This window comes from Alnus glutinosa, chromosome 10 (genome assembly GCF_958979055.1).
Source record: "Alnus glutinosa chromosome 10, dhAlnGlut1.1, whole genome shotgun sequence".
Lineage (NCBI taxonomy): Eukaryota > Viridiplantae > Streptophyta > Magnoliopsida > Fagales > Betulaceae > Alnus > Alnus glutinosa.
Window position 1 is genome coordinate 16,296,655 of NC_084895.1, and position 18,032 is coordinate 16,314,686.

The 18,032-nt window shown below is 34.2% G+C and overlaps 2 protein-coding genes across 5 annotated transcripts in view; both read right to left on the bottom strand.

The window, feature by feature from the left end:
- LOC133878894 (putative disease resistance protein RGA4) overlaps positions 1-18,032 on the bottom strand; it is a 90,631-nt gene that overhangs the window by 61,220 nt on the left and 11,379 nt on the right. The window contains exon 5 of one of the 4 annotated variants that reach the window (XM_062317461.1): positions 881-1,181. The exons of the other annotated variants lie outside the window; for them this stretch is intronic. The gene's annotated coding sequence lies outside the window, so the exon portion shown is untranslated. Of the gene's footprint in view, positions 1-880; positions 1,182-18,032 lie in introns of those variants that run through there. 4 annotated transcript variants of the gene reach the window in all.
- LOC133879103 (putative disease resistance protein RGA4) lies at positions 2,832-10,790 on the bottom strand. Its single transcript, XM_062317648.1, has 7 exons — positions 6,885-10,790; positions 6,719-6,772; positions 4,482-4,588; positions 3,744-3,827; positions 3,573-3,642; positions 2,998-3,074; positions 2,832-2,888 (listed from the first exon to the last, which is right to left on the bottom strand). Exons 1-7 carry the CDS (start codon positions 10,690-10,692, stop codon positions 2,832-2,834), a joined length of 4,257 nt encoding a protein of 1,418 aa, XP_062173632.1. The 5' UTR covers positions 10,693-10,790.

Here is an 18,032-nt window from a genome sequence, read left to right on the forward strand (position 1 = left end):
ATTATGAAAAAGTAAATCAATTTAAAAAATATAAAATGGCCTTTTCACTCCATGTCATTTTTTAAAAAAGTCTCATAAAGTGACAGGCGTAACACTTATTGTTTTGTAACTAAGAGGCCTTTTTGTTAGTGTTGACCGTTAGAATGAATAGAAAAACAAAATTTGACCGTAATCTCTTGTGAGCTGCATATCGTTAAAAGAAGATGCTTTGGAATTAATTAAAGAATTATGATTATTTTAAGAAACGTTGTAATTATTTTTATTTTTCCTATAAAATGGTCCGAAATTAAGCACTAAAACCTTACCGAAAGAAAAACATTTATACGTACAGCACCAGTGAAGCTATGGGGCTTTGAAATCTCTTGGCCATGTACTTGGGATGGTACAACAAAGACAAATGCCAAATCTAATTACAAAAACGTGCCACTAGCTATATATTCAATATTCATGTACTTGGCCATGGACAATAGCATTTGTGGTTCTACTCGCCCGCTCATCATAAAAATCTTTCCACAATATCCGTGCCTATATCAGCCTTTTCTTTTGTATATATATAAGAGGAAAATATATTTTATCCTTAACTTCTATCATATATATATATATATATATATAAAAGGAGAAATATGGCCCTTTTCATATTAGCCTACTGATTTTTTTTAATTTTTTTTTTTTTGGATAAATACAAAATCAATGCCGGTGGGAGTGGCTCTTAGGCCACCCCCTTTCTTTTTTTTTTTTCTTTTTTTTTTTTTTCCCTTTTTTTTAAATATTAAATTTTTAAGTTTTATATATTTATATTTTTTTTTTAAAAAAAAAGAGTGACATGTGTCATTGTAATGATGTGACACACTAATGGAGTCCGTCAAGTATTTTGATGGAATTTGACTGCAATGACAACATTGTTATTTTGGCCTACCCCGAGGACCATTAAATTCAAGAGTGTAGCTAGATAAAGGCTTAGGGGGTCCATTAACATATGTAATCAGTTTACAAGAACATTATACACTGCCGTCTCTCGACCCTGCCAATTTCTAAACACTGGTTGCAGTTAAACATGTTTTTTCAGGTAAACAGCTTTACCTGTGCACTGAGAAAATGAGGAACCTGAGTACTCTTTTGGATCCATCAGCTAAACGTTTATAGGGTAATAAATTTTCCATAGCAGAAAAGACATCGTGGGCCTGCAAACAAATATAGCAAAAATGCATGTGAGAACAATTTCTATTGTTACTATGCAGAAATTTATTTTGATCCCCTTGAATTGCAGGAAAAAATTTAAGCTATGGTTTAACTCTGCAATGGGATTTGGAAGATCAATTAAGCCCATAATTTAAGACAAGAATCTGAAGATTTTAGAATTCACTTCCAATCTACCACAAATTCTAACTTTTTTGATAGTTTTGACTCAAATAAAACAGAAAACATTAAAGGAGATTGTCAATACTAGAATGAATTTATTACCGCATCATGATTGTGATAGAAATCAGAGGTTCAGAATTTATAACATAAGATGAATTCAGCATGAAAACGAGCGTGTCTCCCAAAAAAATAAAGCATCATTCATTCTGCAGAATTACAGAACTTATTGTTAACATGAAACTGCAATTTTGCATGTTTTGTACTTCAATTATGCGTAAGAGAGAATGTTTGCTATCAGCCTATTTCCACTATAGTGGCCTACCAACTTAGCTAGGAAACAAAAATAAAACTCCTCGTGTTGGAACCAAAAATACAACATTTACTGATCATCATTTACTTACGAATACAAGATGATCATCATTTAGTGACATTTGCTACCTCCATCTTTCCAAATAAAAATTGAACATGCTCCCATCCCCAACTACCCGATTCTGATCCCAAATCGTATTACATTAGACATTAGATTTCAAGGAAACCAATCACATGAACCACGGAAACCAAATTTGACATATACCAGTTATTAAGTATATCCAGAATAACACAAGATGAAAGAGAGACAGAGATCATGTTGCACACAGTGCTGTTCTATAAGGAACAACGAATCCTATATATCAAACTGCATCCAACAAGAAATTAAGCAAAAGAAAATAGAAGTGTTACTATCGTAACAAAAACCATTGGTGGAACATAAAAGCTATAGAAAATAGAGCAATAACTTGAATTTTATCATGATGTCCATCCTGTTATGGTTTTATCAAGCTTTACCATCCAGATTTTGTTTTGTTTTCATATAACAGAAAACTAGAATTTGAAGCAGTGGATGACATTTTGACGTCCTACATAATTTGAACAGTATTTTTTTCACCAAAAGAAAAAGGAAAACAAAAATGGTACAAACTTTGTTCTTCTGTTTACTACCAACATCTGATTCCATTTTCACCATATTTTTATAGTTGTTTATAAATTCTCTCATGAGTTACTGCCAATACTCCTCCAGTACATGAATTCCTACATCACAGCTACTCAATCTAAAGAATACCAAACAGCTAATTAAAGAAAGAAATGCTTAATCAATTAGTTCCTGATTGCCTCCACATGCTTTGTGCTTTTAAAACCTTCACCTAAACATAATGAATATAATTTCAAATTCAACCAAACATCTTCGCATTTGTTCAGTTCTACTCTTAAAAGAAAGATTGTACTTTAATTTTTTTCTTCTAAAAAATATCAAACTTCCATTTAAGTACCCACATTCTGCACAGTACAATTCGCACACCATGGTGCAGGGGTGAGCAAAGATCTTGATGAGCGATTTGACTTACTGTCTTTTGTTGGAGATGACAGCAGAAAGGGGGTGGGAAGAGCAAGAATAGAGGCTAATTGTTTCTCCTGATATGTGAAGAATCATGAATTCAGCGCCCTGGATTTTTTGAATATGCTCCAAATCCTCTGTTTCTTCTTTTCTTTAGCTGGAATTTGACAACCAAGGAATACTGAGAGAAAGAAATGAAGAAAATGATGGTGAAGGTGTGTACTTAAATTTCCACGAAGGATTAAGATAAAATGCTGAGTCTATACCTGAATTCGAATGCTGTAATTCCAACTTTGGGATGTGAGCAATCTTGGGCCAATCCTCACCTGCTTCTCTCTTGCATCTGTACAATAAGTAGGGAGAGTTCCAAATTGTAAGCCTTTGCAAAGACGTTAGGCTACGCATTCCTTCGGGCAGTGATGTCAAACTGGAGCATCCAAGAATTTCAAACACTTGAAGTGATCTGCAGTTGTGGATCCATCAAGTTTTCACAATTTGAAATCTGGAGCTTTTGTAGAGTGGTCCCATGTGGAAGCCCCAATGGGAGAGACACCAATTTCAGAAGACGTGAAAACTTCAAAGAGAGGAGGCAATTGACTCACTGTTTCATGCAAGGACGAGCTCAGATAGTCCAGCGATGACCCATCTTTTTTGCCTCCATCTCTCTCTCTCTCTCTCTAGAATTGAATTCACTGCGACTTTTTGTGTGTTTTGGACTTTCAAATCCTGGGAAATGGCTTTCTGGCGGGAAGAGAATTGTGGATGTTAGAATGGGACATAAATTACACTCATCACTACACCTTATTTCACACACTTGGTTGATACATTGGCATATGAATACAAGGTTCTAATCCTCTTGATTTTCTGCCAACTCCTCTTTGCTTCAAATAATCGTTGGCCACAATGATGTCCTACAAAAGAAACATTACAATTATGACTGTGCAAAGTATGATAGCAAGTATGATCTTGATTAAAGGATATAGGAAAATTAAACAAAAAAATTATGATAAACCAGGTAAGGAGTCATGTACCAATGCAAAGAATTTTCACGGGGAATGCAGTCAATAATGACATTCCTAAATTCAATGAGATTAGCCTGCAAGCCAAAAAGCACGCAGAAAATCATCAAAACTGTAAGGCATAAAAGTGACCAATGGAGCCCTAAGCAATTAAAATACTTCATTTTTGGAATGGGTAGTACAGTGCCATAATCTAAAGAATATATCAAACCATGTGCAATTAAAATACTTCAAGCATCCATATTATCAAAGGATGGATTCCACATTAGTATCATAGAGAGTAATTAGTGCAGCCAAGGTTCATATAATAATTAGTCAAATAAATCACTAATTTGATTATCTTCAAACGCCTTTCTTGAAGTTTAAACTTTATATAGTTTATTCGATTCAATTGAAATTATCTTTTGTACATTAATCATTTTTTCTTCCTTTCTTTTCTTGAGGATAGCTTCTAAGCATGTGTTTTACCTCGATCTTCCCTTGTTATCATAGAAACATCTAAAGCATATATACAACCTATGCATAAATTCAATTTATCTCTGAGATACATTCTTAAGTCTTAATTTCGAGCCACTAATCTCAAGCACAATTCTCACATGTTGCTGATGTATTTAGCTATTAAAATAACCTCAGCACACACATATCCAAAGCACTGCACAGTAACTTGACCATTTGTCACCAAAGAACACAATGATCCATCCTACACGCAACACAAAATAAGGGACACAAACCTTAATCAAGGGAACTAGAGGAAGCTGAACGGATGTTGGATAACAACTAGACGAGCACTTTTGACTTCCTCTCTCAAAAGCTTCATCAAGCCATATACAGCTTCTTTCTGCATCCATGTAATGAATTAATCATTTACATGAAGAGTAAAGCAATGAGTACAAAAATAAAATAAATCAACAACAATTGAAGTTTAATATCATTTCCACACAACAAAAGAAAAAAAAAAATGGATAACTTGATGAAAAAAGAGTAATTATGCCAGTTAGATAAAATTTGGAAGGCAATTCTATCAAAAGGAATCCTCAGTGAGCTCAAGTTACTTCTAAAGAAATTAAATTGAGGACAGAAGTGCCCACTTCATCTTGAGAAAAAAGATCAGAGATTCTACGAATGACCATCCTCCTTTACTGCAAGTTTAGTTTTGAAAGTCAAAGGCAAGTACCTCCAAATTTAAGAAAACAACATTTGTACAATCACAAGTTTAGTTTTGAAACCTAAGCTCTCATATGCATCACATTCACTAAGAAGGAAAAAATTCTTGTGAATTAACAGATAATCATACAAATTACTTGGAACCATATTTCTTCAAGAGGCCAAACCATAAGGCAGAGATGCCAGCCAGCTATGTATGAAAAAGCTTAGGCCTGAAAACAACACAAATACTATCAAAGCAAAAACATATAGTTGTGTCAACAATTCTGATGGTTAAGTGCAGATGTTGCTTGGCAAGAAATACCTAAGACAACCATTCCTTTTTTCTCATTTTTTCTTTCCCTTGAGGAACTTATATATGTTTGTTAACGAAATTCTAATATACAGACAACACCACTCTTAACTAAAACACGTGTATGCTCCAGAATTTAGAATAACTATCTGCATAGTTAAAGTTGCCGTAAATTATAGCTTACATGTATAGGAAAGCACGCATTGATGCCTGACATGAAAATATTTATTAAGCAACAAAACGCTAATAAAGTCTATCACATGCTACCATCAAAAGTGATAGATCAAAGAAGTTATTTCATTGTCCCAGTAAAATGTGAGAGTCATATATGGAACTCAAAGTCCTCGCGCAATTTACCAACGTCATCTGGCAGTTTCAAGCCTTCCATGTAAGTTGCTTAATCAATGCAATTGGAACACAATGTAAATAGCAATAACTCAAACACACAGCACTATAGCATTTTGCCAGTTCTTCAATCATAAATTTTCAACATGTTAAGTTAGTTAAGCATGGAAAACATTCCCTTTTTTTTTCCTCATTAAACTTCAGCCTATAAAACAGGACATAAACTTTTAGTCCTTAAATAAACTTTCAGCTCTTGTCATCTCCATAATTTGTTTTTTTTGTGATTTGTGAATATTGTTTATGCCAGAAAATTAGATATACCATCAACAATAAGTATTTTGGGCATCTAATCTCTCAATTTATTTCAAGTTCAAAACCTCAATATGTTCTAAATGTTAGTGTAGAATAGAATTGAGAAGTCGGCGAGCCTCAGAGTTAGCAAGTTTCAAGTTCACAGCCTCAATGTATCCTAATTGTTTGTTTGTGTGTGCGCTCAGGCATTTATTGTTTTTCTATCAGAACAAAAAAGGAAAAGTTAGTATATTATTTCATCGTAATTCATTTTTGTATGCAAGAAAATCATTAACTGGGTGCTTTTTTGGTTATAGATTTGCATTGCCAGCTGACACACTATGGGTTAGTTTTTATGAAGATGACAATGAAGCTTTTGAACTTTGGCATGATGAGGTCAATCAAACAAGAGCTCATAATGTGATTACCTCATATTGGGGTTTTCTCTGCTAACGCACTAACATTATTTGTTGGGTGTACATATACTTTTCCATCTAGGTATGTATCTTAAGCCAGAGGATGATAAATCCACACAACTATGTCTTTTTTTACTCACAAATGTTGAAAAACGAGACAAAAAATTCTAAAAACACAAACAACATAATAAAATAGAATTTGATACCAATTCCCATGTAGAGGCCAATATGGGCTTTGTCCCACTAAACAGCCCCCAATCCTCCTGCATAGTACAACTCGCACACCATGGTGTAGGGGTGGGCAAAGATCTTGATGAACGAATTGACTTTCTGTCTTTTGTTTGAGATGACAGCAGTGAGGTGGTAGGAAGAGCAAGAATAGAGGCTAATTGTTTCTCGTAATACGTGAAGAATCACGAATTCTGCGCCCTAGATTTTTTGAATATGCTCCAAATCCTACTTCTGTGCTTTAGCTGGTTCTTCTGTGCTTTAGCTGGTTCTCCTACTTCTGTACCTGGAATTTAACAACCAATAAATATTGAGAGATAAAAATGAAGAAAATGATGGTGAAGAAGGTGGTTACTTAAATTTCCATGAAGGATTAAGATAAAATGATGAGTCTATACCTGAATCTGGATACTGTAATTCCAACTCTGGGATGTGAGCAATCTTGGGCCAATCCTCACCCACTTCTCTCTTGCATCTTTGCAATAAGTTGGGACAGTTTTTAATTTTCAGCCTCCGCAAAGACGTTAGGCTACGGATTCCTTCGGGCAATGATGTCAAACTGGAGCATGCATCAATTTCAAGCTCTTGAAGTGATGTGCAGTTGTGGATCCACTCTGGTATAGCCGTCAAGTTTTCACAATCTGAAATTAGGAGCTCTTGTAGAGTGGTCGCATGATGAAGCCCCAATGGGAGAGACACCAATTTCGGAAGACATGAAAACTCCAAAGAGAGGAGGCTCTTAAGACCTTGGCACTGCATCTCATCCTCAACATTGGCTAGCTCAAGCTCAGGACAATCATGAAGATCCAGGTATTGAAGGGCAGCGAGATGTTGTATACCTGGGAAGAGAGAACTTAATCTATTGCAGCTACGTATCACTAAATGATTGAGGGAAGTGAAGTTCTTCAACCACTCCTTTGGTAGAGTTTCTAGATCCTCAAAGGATTCGAGTCGTAGAAACTTCAATTTTGCGAGAGGAGTGGATGAAGAGGAGGCTTTTGCTGTTGACGTTGGGCTTTGTGGTGCTCCCATATTCATCATCATTGTTTGTTGCAGTGGCTTCCAGCTAGCATTCCTAAGGTACAAGCTTTCTTCAAGATGTGGAAACGTTGGCATGGAAGTCAACATAGGGCAATCCATGATAAATAATCGTGAGAGACAAGGAGGAAAGGAAGGGAGTAAAGGATCCTCTGTATTTTCAATGGAATTATGACCATCACTATTGACCTCCACAGAAGAATCTCTCCTCCTCCACCACCCCTTGAGATTAGGGCAATTTTTTAGCTTGATTTCCTTGAGAGATGGGATAAAAGAATAAGAGAACTCATTGCTGTAACCACTGTCTAATATGTACTCCATAGCATCCATTCGGGAAAGAACAAGAGATTTGAGATTTGTGAACGACAAAAGCCAACTTGGAAGCCTTGAACCCCCATTTCCTTCTAGACAAAGCTCTTTCAGATTTGGGTGCGGTTGGAGGACTTCCAACAACATCTCATCATCAACAATAACGTCTGAAGCATTGACACCTCCTTCAGTACTCCACTGTAAAGACAAACCATGAAGATGTTGCTTCGCTTTTAAATTTGCTTCCTTACATTCTGACGCACCATCTTTCCCATGTCTCATATTTGTAATAACTAACTTCCTTCTCAGGTTATTTAGTCCCTTTAGTTCTTTTAACCCACAACTATGCGGAGAGAAAGGATCCTTTTGGACCACAAAGTTTGATAACGTCTGGAGATCAGTGAGTAGCCCCAATCCACGTGGCATATAAGTCAACCGTTCACATTGATTTATCTCAAGATGCCTGAGATTGACTAATTCTTTCATGTCTCTTGGCAATTCTTCAAGATTTTTACAATATTTGAGTTTTAGTGCCTGCAAATTCAGCAACCTGGACATAGAATTGGGTAGTTTCTTGAGATTCTCGTTCCCAGAAAGATCAAGATATCTTAAATGTTTCAACTCCACAATAGAGCTTGGCAATTCTTCAAGATTGTGACAATATGAGAGATTTAGTGTTTGCAAATTCTGCAACCTGGTTATAGAATCTGGTAGCTTCTTGAGATTGTCGTTCCGAAAAAGATTAAGATATCTTAAATGCTTCAACTCAACAATAGAGCTTGGAAATTCTTCAAGATGACAACAAAATGAGAGATTTAGTGTCTGCAAATTCTGCAACCTGGATATATAATTGGGTAGCTTCTTGAGATTTCGGTTACGAGAAAGATCAAGATATCTTAAATGCTTCAACTCAACAATAGAGCTTGGCAATTCTTCAAGATTGTGACAATATGAGAGATTTAGTGTTTGCAAATTCTGCAACCTGGATATAGAATTGGGTAGCTTCTTGAGACTGTAGTTATGAGAAAGATTAAGATATCTTAAATGCCTCAACTTCCCAATAGAGCTTGGCAGAAGTTCAAGATTTCTCTTTTCTAGGTCCAGAGCGCGCAAGAACTTGGAACCTGAAAAAATTGCTTCACAATCTAAAATGTTGGAGGAAGTGGAATGAGAAGGAAATCTGTACCAAGTGGTAATACAAAGAAATGTTCGTATGCTACTTGCATTACTCGATGAAGTTGTAATTGATGAAGCATCGATATCGTAGTAATCAACAATTGAAACATGACGAGTTTTCTCATTAAGGCTTCTCTTCTTATCATCTAATGCGGTGATCAACGATCCTGCCACTAATATGGCAAGATCATGCATTAGGTCATGCATTTTGCAATAACTTAAGTCACCAAATTCATCCGTTTCAACTTCTTGAAAGAATGATCTCCATAGTAAATCCTTAAAATACTCATTTGCAACCTCTTCCAAGCATTGGTTTTGATCATCACATGACTTGACAAACCCTTGTGCTATCCAGAGCTGAATCAGTCTTGATTTTTTAAACACATAATCTTTTGGAAACAAACTGCAATAAGCAAAGCAGTGCTTCAAATATGAAGGAAGATGATCATAACTCAACTTCAGAGTTGGTAAGATGTCTTTTTCATTTTGATCTATTTTTGAGAGTTCATTTTCCTTAAAAGACGACCACTCTGCTTCTGAATTTTTGAAGCGTAGTAAACTTCCAATTGTCCTTATTGCCAGTGGGACACCATAGCACTTTTTTAGTATCTCCCTCCCAACTGTTGCGATGCTTGAAGTCTCCTCCGGCTCTTTTTCTTTCTCAAATGCCAGTTGCTTCAATAAACACCATGACTCGTCTTCCTTTAAACCCCTTAAAGAATATGATTGAATTGTCCCGCTAATCCTTGCAACCTTTTCACTGCGTGTAGTCACTAATATTCTACTGCCGCTTGCACCACCCATCAACACTTCTTTCAATTCAGACCATTTTTCATGATCCTCATTCCACACGTCATCCAAGACGAGCAAGTATTTCTTTCCATCAATTTCTTCTTTAAGTTTACCTACCAACGTATTCATTTCAGCGGGTTGTGGTTTATTCTTTGTTGCAGCTTCTAAGATTTTTTCAACAATATTTTTAACGTGGAAGGGATCAGAGACACACACCCACATTTGGAGCTGAAAATGGTTTTGGATTTGGTCATCGTTGAAAATGAGTTGAGCGAGTGTAGTCTTTCCCAATCCACCGATGGCAACAATTGGAAGGATTGAAACATTGTCTTCAACGTTGGAGTCCAGCAGACGGTGGATAACAGCCTTCTTATCATCGTCTCGACCAATAACTGCTTCCGCACGTACAAAAGAATGAGTGTCCCCCCTGTTTCCCCCGACACTTGTGTCCACAGGGCGTACCTCCAAGTGCAATCTGTCCCCCTCGGCGTAGATGGAATCTAACCTCTCTCTCATGACCTTAATCTTAGGGGCCATTTTAAGACGATAGAGAAGCTGGTTTGATTTGGAAAAGAAAATGCGTACCTGTTTGGCCTTGTTATCACGAGTCAGTATTTCCCTCTGTAGAGCTTCAGTGGAAACAGCATCCAGCAAGTCATCCGCATCGTACATGGCATCTTCTAGCTTTTTGAGCCAATCTGTGACTGCATGGTTCCCAGCAGCCTGTTTCTCCTCCGCATCCAGAAGCACAGCTTTGATTGCTGAAACGGTGTTCCTCAGGCGTTGAAGCTCATCTTCGAGACCCCATAGCAAAGCGATCTTATTGGCAGCCAGTGAACCCAAAGACTCAATGATTTGCTCGGCAGGGACGAGGAGAAGTTGTTCGGCCATAGATACTGATGGTGAGTGAAGGAATGCTCAAAACTGAAGCGCTCTTGAGGGATCGTAGTTGAAAGGATCGATAGAATGAAGAAGTATTTTGAGTAGCCGAGAAATATTAGAAAGGAGTGGAACGCAATTATTGTGTGGAACATGTTACCCCACCTACTTTAACACTGATATGACAACACATGACAAAAATGTTTGGAGCAATAATTATTTGTTTATTTATGGGAATGAGTTTTTAGTAAAAGAGAGAGACACTCGCAAAAATATGAGAAAACGTGTAATTACTGACTCAATTGTTTTTTTACAAGATATTTTATATTGCCTTGATGATTTATCGGTAAAAACAAAAACAACAAACCAGATATATCGGAAATAGAAACAGGTGCATTCCTTCTCAAAAAAAAAAAAAAAACACGTGCAATGAATTTTACACCATATTACCCAAAAATAAAAATAAAAACAGATATATCGGAAATTGAAATAGGTCCACTGTTTACATTTTTATTTCATGTATATTATATTTGGTATTTGTAAGATGATGTATTGCCGTTATATTGAAGACTGTAAAAATAAAATTTTACAGCCTGTTCAGATTGGTGGATTTTTTTCTCAAAATGACACGCTCTTTCTTTTGAAGTAGTAGTTGACGGGTAGAAATAGTAGAGAATGAAGATAAATATAAATATGTTTTTTTTTTCTCTATTTAACTATGACTTTTGAGTTTTTATATAAATGGTACTGAAAAATTGAGGGTTTTTTTTTTTTTTTAACTTGGTTTTTGTTTTTAGTTTGAATGAATATTTTGATGTAATATAAAATTAAAAACAATTTTAAGAAAATTTATGTTTTGAGTTATTTGTTAACTTTTTTGGTTTTGTGATGTTTTTTTTTTTTTTTGTCTATTTTAAGAAATCTTAAATATAATATTTTCTAGTCTTTTTAAGGATTCAATAATTTTAGGACAGTTTTTCTACTTTAATACTTTATGACATGCTACTCAAAGAGACTCTCTATATCAGGCAATCTTTTATTTGTTAGCTGGGTGTTGGAAATTGGAATCAACATTATTGATTCTCCTCATCTTCCTAAGACTTTTTTTTTTTTTTTCTTTTCTTTTCTTTACAACTTTTCTCCTTTTAATTCTTTTTTTTTAAAAAAAAAAAATTTGAGTTAATGGACGATTTAAAATTACTTTCTCATTTCTTAAAAATAAAGATTCGCTCCTTCAGTTTTTTGCGAATTTCAAAATAGTCATTCCGTATTTTTTCCGTTCAGTTTCTCAACATCTATTAGGGTGAGTCACTCTTTATTCACATAGGCATTGATACATTAGCTAAAACAACACTTTATGGTTTTTTTTTTTTTGGGGGCCTAAATGACCTTAAATTAGTACTTTTTTTTTTTTTTTTATTAAAAACCTTCTTTTTTTTAAAAAAAAAAAAAAAAAAAAAAAACCTATTGCCGATGGAACACGGCTGAAGGTGAAGGTGAAATAGAGTTGGACAAGGGAGAAGGTTGAGTTGAAGAAGTTGTTTGTTTTTTTTTTAAAAAAAAATTTTTATTCCATTTGATATGAAGAATAATTGATCTGTAAAAAGGAAAATGAAGCAAAAAGAACTATTGGGAAAATTATCTTTCCTAAACTCAACTGGGCTCACAGTCGAGTTGTGGGCCCAACTAGTCGGACCGACCCGACTAGGCTAGCTCGGTCCATATACAATCGAGTATTCATTACAGTATCACATGACAAAAGTACCTCGAACTCCAAGAACCTCAGAGTAAAAGCATCTCGAGCTTAAAATTCCTCAGGATGTAAAACATCTCAAGACGTCCACACCTCAGTGGAAAATCATCTCGGGATAACCCTCCCTTGGACATAGTACTGTCAGAGCATGTTAGACCGACTCGAATACATCTCCTCAAACTCTACAGGAAGATCTGGCAAGGCATCCAGGGAACTATGTTCGAATTTCACAGATTAATTTCTCTATCCAGGATTCTCCATATCATCAAGAGACTCCTATCCCAACTATCTCGGAATAGACCCTTATACCATAAATCAGGGGATAAGACACCTATTAACATAGAATCAGCTGAAGAGTTGAAGTTCTCCAACTTGGATTCTATTAAGAAAAGTCTTAAGCTCATGCAATCTAGGACTTAGATTCATAATCTTATTGCACTTAATCACTCCGGTAATTTTAGAACTGTGTGCATATAAATAGACTACTATCTCAGGTATAAATTTACGTCACTTTGCTCTAAATACTTTCAAAATTGTTGATTAAAACTGACTTGGGTATCAGAGTGGGTGAAGCCGGCACCCCTGACAAGCTGTTGTACGTCACACTACACCGGAAACTGTACTAACAAGAACAATGAACAATTTGCTGAAAAGAGCAGATCGATGGTAAGTGTGGTGTTTGAGAAAATGACGTAGAGAGAAAACAGAAACCACTCTCTTGTTATAAATTAATGAGCTTTGATCTCAATGGTCCCTAACTCGCCGGATTTTAACAACAAATTTCAAAGTTTTAAAAAATGATAAAAGATCATAAGTTTTAAGTGAAGTTCTTAAAAAAAAAAAAAAAGATTAAAAAATTAAAACCCATTACTTTTTTTTTTCTCAACCTTACTCTTTCTAAGCTGCCAAAAAATAAAAATTGAGACCTAATTCAAGGAAAATCGGTATAGAAAAATTTGGAGATTAACTTACACGGCCATTAATTGCTCTCCCTCCCTCCCTGTGTGTGTAAATTTGTTTTCGCTATTTGTTCTTGAAGTAAATTTGTTTAGATTGAAGGGAAGGGGGTATGCGTGGGGAGCTAGAGAGAAAGGGGTGGAAGAAAAAATTTGAGTTAAGTAAATAATTTGATGGAGTGTTGTGTTTAAAAATGAATAGGTAAAATAGAAAAATAAGTTTTTTGAATAGCTAAATTAGCTTTTGCTACTTGAGATGCTCTTAAATTTATATAACTCATTTTTAGTAATATATTAATATATATACAAGAGAAATGAATGAGCTAATGACTTGGGCGAGTAATCCAGTTGAATTTTAAACGAGTTGAGCTCGCGAGCTTTTATCGAGTTTTGTCAAGCGAGTCGAATATGTATTACTTACTAATCGAATACGTTTATACAATAACAAGCGGGTTTCTATAATATCAAGTTCAAGTTTGAGTTTGAATACGGCTAAATTGAGTGGTCAGAGTGGATATCGAACAAGTTGCCGAATAGACTGATTTATCTACTATCCTAGTTGGAGCAATTATTTAAGGGAATTGGTGTAGATGTGACATGGACACTTTAGCAAAACAGAGACACAATTTGCTCGTCGTTTTGAAAACATTCGAAAGTGCAAAATTATGATAACATGTGACACGGTAGCTCTTTTAAAAAACATAAACCCTACTAACTCTTGATATAACAACACATTGACCCATTACGCATAATTACTGACTTTGACCGTGCATGCAACTAGCTGTTTACATTGAGAGTTGATGATTTATTACAAAAAAAAAAAATAAAGGCAGAGATATCAAAAATAGACTTTGTGAACCAGTTGGCGTCCTTAATTGGCACATAAAAAGAGGTATAAAATAAGTTTGACAATTTTAACACAACCCGCAAATTCGATATGAACACGACACGAACAAATAGAGTTTAGGTTTAGGGTATGATACGTTTATGACACGTTTGTGACCGATTAACTCATTTATGACATATTTACGACGCTTTAATAACATATTTTTTTATCAAATTAGTTAACCAGGTTAACACGATAACCCAAATTGCCAAATCTAAACTATAAAGGCTCTTAATTTTTTGCTTTTGCCAAAGCTGATATATTTTACATCAGGACTTTGGCACATAAAAGAGATTTTTAACCTCTATTGATTGCACTGAATTATCTTTTAGATGGATAAAGCCATTAATTATTGGAAATAAGTGTCACGAAAATCAAAATCAAAAGTTGGCCTAAATGGCTAAATCATTGGCATCCACTTCGATTATAAAGAACAATGACAGGTCAACAAAAGAACAAAGTGAAGAAAAGAAGAAAAGGCTGAAAGATGTGAGTGCCGACAAGCATCAAAGTGGCCAAACAGCTGGCGCACCACTTGTTAGGATGATGTGAGCAACAGTTTTACCACAAACTATGGAGTATGGGGCCTATGGGCCCACCTTACTTGAACCCCAAATTGCATTTAATTCAAACAAACTTCTCTATCTTTCGGCCAACAACAACGGCACCGTTTTGTAATTATTTTTTCACCATTTTTTTTAATTTTTAATTTTTTAAAAAAATTAAATTTTAAATATAATAACTTTTTTCACTTTTTATATTACATCAATCATCTTTTATTACTATTTAAATTAAAAAAAAAAACTCTTTTTTACTTTTCCATTAAAAAAAATTTAAAACTTTTTTCTACTTTATATCACATCAATCAATTCTACCTACTATTCAAATAAAAATTTCACAACACAGCTATTTACCAAACAATGCCAACAATGTGATGTAACTGGGCAACACCGTGTGATTTGTTAGAGAATATATTGATACCGTGTATTACAGTACTCTCTATATAGATGTTAGAGAATATATCGATACCGTATATTACGGTACTCTCCATATATTGGAGGATTTGATTTAATCCTCATTAATTGTAATTGATTATAATCAAATCAGATTTGAATACATTCAATTTTGATTTGATTATATTCTCTCTACATACCATTTTGTATTCTCTCTATATCCTTATAAATAGAGATTATTTGTATTGTAAATTAATCAAGCAATAAGAATAGCAATGTAGTCCTTTAGGCTTTACCCTATGAATATAGGTCATAGGCCGCCACGTAAAATCTCTTATCTCTCTTATTTTATTATTCCGCGTTTTATTTCTTTTAGGTTTTAGATTTCTTTCATGATTAACGCCTTAATAGAAGCAACAGTTTCCAGAACTCACCCTTAAGGCAATGGCATTTTTAAGGGGGATGGGAGGGAGGAATTTGTGATAATAGGTTACTAAGGGATATTGCATGCACTGTGTATCTATTTAAAGTAATTGTTGTTTTAATTATTTAATTTAGGTGTGGCACTACATTGCACATGTTTTAGTAGAGTCTTTGTCGAAGTTTATCTCCAAGTAAGAGTACAAGTCTATCTTCAATTTTTAAGTTTGAGTCCTATCGTTCACCTATTTAAAGGGTGATCCTTGAATAAAGGGCATGGAAAATGATAAAGTTATTCCAAACTTAGTGTTTGACAAAGAAATCTAGGATCCTCCAATTTTTTACCGCTAATTTTGTCAAATTAGAGAAATAGGTCGGAACAAAGAATTAAATCCAGATTCTTTCCTGATTAAGAGGCGAATCACACATTCAATTATGCATTCACAGAATAGACTGCTTAGAACAAGTTTTATGAGTATCAATACAAGGTGTTTTGATTTTTGTTCAAAAGAAATCCAATGACTTATTTATTTTTTTGTATGGATGACGTGGCATTTATATTACGTTGTTAATGTGAATGCTGGCATGTGAAATGACACACGTGGCAAATCGCATACCGTTAACTTTCATAGTATAAACCTATTTGAAATCTTGGTAAAACTTAAGGATCTTATTCTTGAAATTGAAAATTAGATGAAAACATAAAGACTAGATCTAAATTAGATGAAAATCTAAGGGTTAAATATGATTTTTTTCTCCTATTTAAAGATTTGTTTTTATAAATTAAGATTAGGTTAGTTTTATTTTCATTATTTTTAAAAATTAAGTTTATAAATAGTTGGGTCTTATCTATTTCATTTAATTGTTAGTGTTTATTTAGAAATACTAGAATATTAATAAAATCATTGAGTTAATTTATCATAAGTTAAGGCTCCTCAAACTACAATCCAATTTGAGAATCATGGTCGATCGAAAACAAATTTATAACCCAATTTGAAAATCGTGGAAATCATAATCATGCTATTCCCAATAACACTAAGACCATGATACGAAGAACATACCATATCCTTATAACTACAATGACGACATACCTATATATATATATATATATAATTGGAAGAGTTATAATAATATGTAAGAGACTAGATCTTTAAATGGGGATCATGATCTTGCAAAAAGAATGTATTACTTCAAAGCGTCGTCGTCTTGGCTCTTGGTGTTGGGCTTGCGGTGGGTTTCCTCAATGTGCTTGGCCATCAAAAAGCCACAATCAGCTAACTTTCTGAGAGAAATAAACCCCCACACAAACTCCCCACCATGAGTGAGAAAGGTGCTCCTTATGTTGCCGATCACGCACAAAAAGTCAAGAAATTAAAGTTGCAAAATTTTGTATAAATAATTTTATAGAGGAAGAGAGAAACTTATAAACAGCTAGAGATTTGAGTTGTATGAGGTTCGGAGGAAAATAGGGTTTTATAAGTAATTAGGTGAGTTGTTGAGGTATCATAGTGCTAAAGGCTTTGTGGATGAGCTAGCTTCAATACTCGTATCGGTTACCTCTTTTACAAGGCTCAACATGACTTGCTTAAGTAATTTAGAGTATGTTTAAGTGTACGATTTTTTTGTATTATATTTTATTATTATATTTAAAATTGTGACTATCAATGAAATTTGTTTTTTGAAATTATGTTTGGATGATTTTGAAAACTTTAGACAAAATAGAAAAAAGTTAAATAAAACTTGAGTAGAATTCAAATTAACAAAACAACCCAAACATGTATTTGAAAAATAATAAAATATAATTAAAAAAAAAATGTGTTACCCAAACATGCCCTTAACAACTTGGAATTTTTTAAATCAATAAATGAAGAACAATAAAATAAATATACGGTCTTTAGACCATTTTTACTAGCCTCATCAAATTTTACTAGCTAAAATAACTAAAAATTATATTTCTCTATTTTAGTTATCCACTTTTTTAAAGCACTCCTAGCAGCCTTACCATTTTAACTATCAACTATCACAATTTCATTTAGATTATATTTTTCAAAATGGAGACTGTGTATTGCAAGAGAGAGAATAAAAAAAAAAAAAAAAAAGACAAAGAAAGTTTTAATAGTTTTTTTTATAGATTTGCTGCTGAGTGAATAATGTTCGCTATTGTTGGTGAATACTGTTCACTTACCAAATTGGTTAGGTTGCTGGAAAGTCATTTTGGATAATTTCACTGAATTGACTCACCAAAATAACAAAAAAAATTATTCTCATGAGCTACTATGAATATTTTAAAAAAGTTATTTTCATTTTAAGGTAATAGTGCAAATGTGACTTTTTTTTTTAAGTCGTTAGAGTGGATGTGAGGATATATATATATCAATTCAAAT